The sequence below is a fragment of the Nothobranchius furzeri genome, chromosome 11 (assembly GCF_043380555.1).
Source record: "Nothobranchius furzeri strain GRZ-AD chromosome 11, NfurGRZ-RIMD1, whole genome shotgun sequence".
Lineage (NCBI taxonomy): Eukaryota > Metazoa > Chordata > Actinopteri > Cyprinodontiformes > Nothobranchiidae > Nothobranchius > Nothobranchius furzeri.
Window position 1 is genome coordinate 44,585,028 of NC_091751.1, and position 8,126 is coordinate 44,593,153.

Here is an 8,126-nt window from a genome sequence, read left to right on the forward strand (position 1 = left end):
TACAAAGTCCTTTTTCAATTAAATATTACAAAACAAATTTCAAGCAATGACCACAAAATAATAACTCCTGGAGCTGTGATGAGAGAGCGTGTGAAGGCTGTCAGATGCGTGAGAGTCGGCAGCCCTATGCTGAGGCACAATCAGCACACCAACCTAGCTTGAATGCTAACTTGACCTGCACTGAATTAATGTCAGTCTGTAAACTTCAAGCTAGAATAAAAAGAGGAACGAAGAGAGATTCATCTTTGCAGCTAAGTGACGAGTCTAGCGCTCAACCTTACACTACGTTGGATTATTGTTTTAGCCCAGGCCGGAGTCTTTCGCCTCCATGAGCTTGCCGTGAGGGGGGTTGATTCTTCACCGTGAAATTTCGGAGGTGTGGCGTCAGAGGGTGTGTCTCACGCTCAATGCGTGAGAGTTGGCAGCCCAGTTTTAGCCTGTTAACGTTAGCAGGGGCGTGCCACCATTGTGGATACCAGATTCTTGCCGGTTTATATGTTTTCCTTCTTGAACACTGCAGATTTGATTTAAAATGAGTGATTAGCAGCTCCTGCATAACCAGATGAAGACACAGCAGTTAGAATCAAGTCTCCCTGAGCAGGAACATGTCAACAAAATTTGTTGGTAGGCGCTACAGCGCTATTTGTGTGTGTGATATAAGGCGCGGCTTTCAGCTCCTCTTAGAAGGGGAGGTGGAGCAGGGACTAGGAGTAATAGGAGTTTATATTCCAAAATCTTCTCCTCTTCTTCTTGATGTCATGCTACGGATCACAGCTTTAATGGGAAATGCCCTGGGAACATTCTACATCTTGTTCATTAATTGTTTTCTCTGCTCGCTGCAGGCGATGTCAGGCAATGAAAAGAGTAATGACCATGGACTTTATACCAGTAACAGGTTACAGAATCACCTTTGCCTTTGTATTGACCACAAACAAGTTGTGCCAACTCATGCATGTTCTCAGGTATTATCTTTAGCTCATTTCTGTAATTTGTATCACCACTTCAGATTATAGTCATCAGTGCCTAACCTTAACCTGTATAATCTGTGATGAACACTTGACCTGAATGTTGATGAAGACATGGAGATGTCTTTCTGACCATCTGATGCCTGTTCTCCAGCTGAACCTGTAGCTACTTTTTCCTGTGCCTGCACTTCCAAGATTTGATCTTTGTTATCATGCTCCCATCTTTTGAGAACAATGACTGAAAGTGATGGAGTGAATGTCTGAGACTGACTTTCACTGTCAGTTGACAACAGAGGTGGCACTTTTCACCAATGCCAGTGCAGGTGGCTTTTCTGCAGCTCTGCGTTAGACTTTACAGAACATTTAGGGAGGAAAGAACTTCTCTCAAAATTAGTTTTCAATTTCAGGCAGTTATTGAGTAATTGCTCAGCTACTGATGCCTGAAATTATAAAAATGATTGTTAAAAAGTTACTGGAAACAAGTTTGTTGTTTTTTATTTTGGAAAAAAAAGTTAATTCTATATTTTCTCAACAGGAATATTAATCAGCATTGGTCCCGTGTTTGCTTTGTCCCTCTGCGATGTGAGTTTTTACACAAAATAAACACATTTTCTCAGACTGTTAACTCCTGCGAGGGAAACAAGCTCAGCTCTCACTTAAGAGACCCAGCCTGAGTCAACGTTCCGGCTGGCTTAATGAGGCCTACACCAGGTCCATTCCTCTTGTCACCTTTATCTAGCGAAACGTAAACATCACAGCATTGTTGGGCACAGAGCACTTTTTCTCCCTCTTTTTTTAATCTTGCGCTAAACCACAACTGACCCCTTCAGGCTTTCCTCAGCTTGAGGTTTCAGATTTTTGTCTTGCCATCTAAAATGGAGATGTATGGGCTGGTGCCTCCAGCCTCGATTGAGGCTTGACGTGTAGCAGGGTCTCAGGTGTCAGGAGCCATTTCCCGGCCAGGGTCCCGGCCAGAACAAGATTAGACCCATTTATCTGATTTCAGATTGCTCTAAACCTATTTCAACTGTCATTTACTCTGCAAGCGGGTCATTAGCCCTACATCTGTTTTGTTTTGCGCCACGCCTGTGGCTGTGCATCTGTGCATGCCTGCCTCTCTCTCTCTGTGTGTGTGTGTGTGTGTGTGTGTGTGTGTGTGTGTGTGTGTGTGAGTGTCTGAACTGATGGAAAACAGCATCACTGTACCAATTCATACAATAAAACCAATTTATTTGTCATATTGTCCCTGAGATGAAGCAAGAAGATCACATTAATTGCAGTAACTGACTTCTGTTTGATGTTTATGGAGCGGAGTCTCTGAAGAGGTTTTGGATTTGACCAAAAATGAGAGCTACATAAATGTATATTATTAATCCTAACAACTGTGACAATACAGAGCAGAAGAAGAGTCACATTTAGTAGAGAATATTTAAAATGCATGGCCGCCTACCAAAGTGCTGAACAAAGAAGGATAACAATTAATCAAGAGACAAAGTAGTTTCAATGAAGGAAACTGGATTTCTTTTTTTTTTTTAAGATGTTTCGCTCCTCATCCGAGGAGCTTTGTCAATTCTGACTGGGATGTGGGAGCAGTGGCGGAGCTTGATATGTGCAACATGTGCGGCCGAACAGGGCGGCAGTCTGGAGGGGGCGGCATTGAATTTCCTTTTTTTTTTTTTTTTTTTTTTTTTGATCAGCCGATACATCAACAAAACATAGAAATCACATGTTCTTCATAATAATAATAGTGCTGAGTGATGATAATAATAATATTTCTGTAATAAAAGCACAACAAAGTCATTGTTTGCATTTATATTGGGATTTTATTGCGCCCCCTTGTGTCCGCCGCGCCTCTGTAGTGCGCTCTATAGCGCCCTTCATCAGGTGGGGGGCGGAGGGATCTCGTCTCGGAGAATGATGGTGGAGGGATACAGGAGGGATACAGGTACCACTCACAAACAAACATAATGGAGAAGAAACGGTCGAAGCCATCTGGTGCCCAATTTCGGAAAAAAAGAAAAGAAGAGGAGGAGAAACGAGGAAAAGATGCAGGTATGCATCTCTTTATTATTTAGTTGGTATTTTTCCCGCCTGTCCCCCAATTTATTGATTAACTAACCTCTCTAATCTGAACGTTTTGCATGGTGCTACGATGATCCCTTCAAATGTCTTTTGCTAGCTTCTTATGTATTTAGAACTACTTCCAACCGCTAACTTTTTATTTGTCAAATGAGCTCTTATGAAAAGCTAAGAGAGGGAAAACCGAAAGGCTGATAACCAAACGCTATCAAATTAAAATGAGTCTTTGAGAATTTCGCTGAAATACATTGACGGCGGGCGGGGGCGGCAGGTCTCGCGCCGGCGCCATTCGCCTTTCTATTTGGACTCGGGAAATGAGCTACGTATTATTTACCCCACGAAAAACGGAGCGGCAGCGGGCCGCTGGAGGTGCCCTGCTAGTAAGATCCCGTTTAAACTGTAAACTGCCATAACATAAAAACTATAATAGCTAGAGCGGTCTTTTTTTAGCTGAAAGTTGAGACTGTCTCGCCTTTCAGCATCGTGTTGCGTTAAGTGTGCTGCACAGCACACCGCGGCTATGTTAACTCACAGTGACCTTGAAGCAGCGTGGGAGAGTTGAAGAATTTAACCAGTTAAAATGGATTCATGGATATTTAATTAATAGTCGTGGCTCCTCTGGTCATTTAGTTCTTTGTGTGCCGGAAACACAAACTTAAAATGACAAAAAAAAATTAGGGAAAAACACTTGTTTTGTATTTTATCAATTATTAATGATTAATAGATTGTTGGTGTTTTAACTTTTGGTAAAGGAAAACACAATTTCCAGGCAGCCCCAGTCTGGAGAAGTGATGGTGACATCAGCCGTTAAAAATAAATAATACTCTGAGGTTTTTATGAATAATTTGTACTTTTACTTGAGTATTTCTCTAACACCAGTACTTTTACTTGTAAATGAGTAATATTTTAGCAATGTAACAGTACTTGTACTTGAGCACAGATTTTCAGAATTCTTTCCACCACTGCTGAAAACTGTAAATGCTCATTGTAACATGTTAATTAAAATGCTTAAGCAACAGACGTGACATGAAGATTGTATTGTTTGTTTTATGCAACATCAGGAGCCCTACACAGATATTTTGGGATGACATCAGCTGCCACTGAGGAACAGCCATCCACCAGTAGGCCAGTATTTGAACTTGAGGAGGGACAGTCTGCTGGCACCACATCTCCCCAGGAAGATACTTTAGGTGGGTTTTGCACGTGTGTGTGTGTGTGTGTCCAGCAAACATTTAGCTATAGACATTTAAATAGTATTTTCACAGAATATGGGAATTGTTCCATATAGTATGTGGTGAGTTATGCTTCCATTTTCTGTCAATAGAGAGACCTACCAGTATATGTGAACTTGATGAGGGACAGCCAGCTGCCACATCTCCCCAACAAGATACGTCAAGTAAGTTTTGCACAAGTGTGTGTGTGTGTGTGTCCTGCAAACATTAGAGAAATTTGAATGTCACATATTGTATTTTAATAGAATATGTGAAATGGTCCACATAGCAATGTGTTGAGTTATGCTTCTGTTTTCTGTCAGCAGAAAAGCCTGAAACCAGTCAACCCATTGAAGGTGATGATGAGCCTCTTTCGTCAGACCCAGCCAAGTGGCCATCACCAATTACTGGCAGCGTTCGCACAGAGCTAGTTCGAAGAGGACCTACTAAGGTGCCAACTAGTTTTGTATTTCCCAGGAGTGAAGGCGATGGCAGATGTTGTCATCATCACTATTTCAATAGAACTTTGACAAGTGGTGAGAAGGTGGCCAGGAGCTGGATGTTGTACTCAGTTAGCAACAATAGCCTTGTTTGTTTCTGTTGTAAGTTGTTTTCAAAAAGAAGTATCCAGTTAACCACCTCGGGACTGGCAGATTGGACACATGCAAGTTCTTTACTGAACTCACATGAGAAAAGCCCCGACCACATTAACTGTATGAAAACCTGGAAGGAATTTACAGTTAGGTTAATGAAGGGCAAAACTATTGATAAAAAGGAGATGGCACTTTTGGAGGATGAGAGGGTGAGATGGAGAGCAGTACTGACACGTCTTACTGCTATTGTGCAGTCACTGGCAGTTCGGAACTTGGCACTCAGGGGGCACACAGAAGCGCTTTTCACACGATCAAATGGAAATTTTTTAAAAGAGGTTGAACTTATGGCCAGGTTTGACCCGATCATGAAGGAACACATTAACCGCATTCAAAGAGGAACCTCCAGTCACACCAGTTACCTAGGTCATCAAATCCAGAATGAGCTGATTGAGTTGTTGAGCAACAAGATCATCTCAACAATAGTAAGTGAGATAAAGCAGGCAAAGTTCTTTTCCATCATCCTTGACTGCACTCCTGACAACAGCAACATTGAGCAGCTGTCAGTTGTGATTCGGTTTGTGGAGGTAAAAGAGACGACACCTCTTGTGAAAGAATGTTTCCTGGGGTTTTTTGAGGCAGTTGAGTCCACAGGCAGTCATTTGGCTTCCATGACTTTGGACAAACTGAAAGAACTAGACATTCCTTTTGAGGACTGCAGAGGGCAGTCGTACGACAACGGATCCAACATGCGTGGAAAAAACAAAGGAGTACAAGCTCGGCTCTTACAAGAAAACCCCAGAGCTCTTTTTATGCCCTGTGTAGCACACACTCTAAATTTGGTGGTTTCAGATGCTGCTAATGATTCAGTTGATGCCATGAGCTACTTTGGCATCCTTCAAAAGATCTACAACCTCTTTTCCGCCTCCACACAAAGATGGACTATTCTTAAAAGCCATGTGAATCTCACCTTGAAGATGTGGTCCGACACAAGGTGGGAGAGTAAAATTAAGAGCATCGAACCTTTCAGGTACGAGGCAGCTGCAGTGCGAGAAGCACTGATCAAGGTAAGAGAAACTACCAAGGAACCAAAAACAAAGGTAGAAGCCCAGTCCTTGTCAGAGGAGGTTGGTTCGTACAGATTTAGTATCTGCACAGCAGTCTGGTATGACATCCTCTTCCAGATTCAGCATGTCAGCAAGCTTGTGCAGTCACCAAATATGGCAGTGGATGTTGCAGTCAATCTTCTTAGAAATACGCACAGAAGTCTTGAGCAGTATAGGGAAACTGGCTTTAAGTCTGCTCAGATAATAGCCAGAGACACATGTGCAGACATGAATGTGGAGGTTGTGCTGAAAGAGAAAAGGTTGAGATCTACCAAGCGCCACTACTCTTATGAAGCCACTGATGAGCCCATCAGTGATGCCCTGAAGAGGCTGGAGGTTTCATTCTTCAATGTTGCTGTGGATGCTGCCTTATCAGCCATTCTTGAGAGATTCACGACGCTGGAAGATGTGGGACAGAAATTTGCTGTGTTGACAAATTTCCCAAGCCTTTCAGATGAGGAGCTTGCAGAGAAATGTGATGCACTTGGGACCATTTTGGAGTTCAATGGAAAGTCTGACCTGGGCAGAAAAGAACTTGTGAAAGAGATGAAAAATTTCCCCAGCCTGCCACCACAGGACATGCTTGGCCTTTTAACATTTCTTCACAAGAACCATCTCACCGAGATCTACCCCAACCTCTGGACTGGTCTCAGAATTGCACTTACAGTTCCCATGACAGTGGCTGAAGCAGAGAGGAGCTTTTCAAAACTTAAGCTAATAAAAAACTACCTGAGGTCAACCATGTCCCAGGAGCGTTTATCTGGCCTCAGCATCATCAGCATTAACTTCCAAGTTGGGGAGGAGATATCATATGATGATATCATTGACGAATTTGCTTCAAGGAAAGCTAGAAAGCAACACTTTTGAAGTCACTCAACTGTCACCTCTAATCCAATCAAATCCTGTCACACACAAAAAACCCCACAAAAGAACACACAATGCTTAAAAAGCCCAAATTGTTGCAACTTTGTTTCTCTAGTTTTTTTTTTCATTTGTTTGTTTTTCAAGACTTGTGTTTTTAATTACGTTTGGAATTGTAATAATTGTATTTATTTGTATACATCCTTTGTTGCTGCTGCCTGTTTTTATTTTTATTTGTTTCTAAATGTATATATTTGAAAAGTTTCAGTGCAGTGTGTATGTGGGGGTTAAATCTTGCAATACAAGAACTTTGTTGTATATAATACACTCCATGCAATTTCAAACAAAGTTGTAGGTGTAATTTTTTTTCCGGGTGGGTGGGTGTGTGTGTGTGTGTGTGTGTGTGGGGGGGGGGGGGGGGGGGAGGCGTCACAGGGGGTTCTCGCACAGGGCGCCATTTAGGCTAGCTCCGCCTCTGTGTGGGAGGGTCAAGCCTGTAAACTGTAGCTGTCTGATGTTTCTTAATGAGCAGAAACTACATATGAATGCCCCTCCTCCTAGGTGTCATTGGAGTCATTAACCTCTATTGTGTGAAGATTGTTGTATTCAACAACTCCAGGAAGAGAAGCTACCGGAGCATGCTGCGGAAGCTAATGGGGATCAACACAATAAACAATAAACTCTGTGAGTGATCTGATTCTTTCTGTTTGTTGCAGTTTGAAACCTTGCAGCCGCATTTTTTACCTTTTGTAAATGACTGAGGTTGCACTGACCCAGACGAGAGGTAATTTCCTATTCCAGAAGTGGTCTCTTCAGGATGTGTTTCAAGCGTGTTACTCAATGCAAGTGGAAGAAGCAGGACTTCTCAGCAGCGTTTATCTGTTGGGTTATCAGCAGATCTGCATCCAATTTAACCCCGAGGCTTGTCACACGCAAGCGGAAAGTCATGGGGATGGAAGGAGCAGGAATAGAAGTTCTATTCGCACTCGAGTTTAAAGAGATACTTTGCTACTTTTTCATATTTTAAAATCTTTTCTTGAGCCAGTATGTGCTAAAAGGACCCTTTAGAGGGTTGATGAAAGGTCACCCAACCCCTTTAGCCCTCTGTGGCCAGAATATTGCATTTGCAACATCACAGCTGCCGGTACGGTCTGTTGGCTACCTGGCGCTGCTGTCTGACTTCACCACATTTCCTGCATGTTTTAGCTGTTGCACATGGCTGATTTGTTTAATTTAGTGATGAATCGCTCCTGTAGACACTTAGGAATGCTGGGAGATGTTTCAGCTGTTAGATTAAGTTGTTTAAATGATGAA

At 42.5% G+C, this 8,126-nt stretch overlaps 1 protein-coding gene across 1 annotated transcript; it reads left to right on the top strand.

The window, feature by feature from the left end:
• The first annotated feature begins 2,675 nt into the window (after nt 1-2,675).
• LOC139073104 (zinc finger MYM-type protein 1-like) lies at nt 2,676-7,162 on the top strand. The gene is made up of 2 exons (XM_070556070.1): nt 2,676-4,234; nt 4,369-7,162. The coding sequence occupies exon 2, from the start codon at nt 4,815-4,817 to the stop codon at nt 6,816-6,818; it is 2,004 nt and encodes a 667-aa protein (XP_070412171.1). The 5' UTR covers nt 2,676-4,234; nt 4,369-4,814; the 3' UTR covers nt 6,819-7,162.
• Nucleotides 7,163-8,126: the final 964 nt, after the last annotated feature.

Excerpts from the sequence above, each read along its gene's own strand:
- LOC139073104 (XM_070556070.1), top strand. The coding sequence starts at position 4,815 with ATGTTGTACTCAGTTAGCAACAATAGCCTTGTTTGTTTCTGTTGTAAG.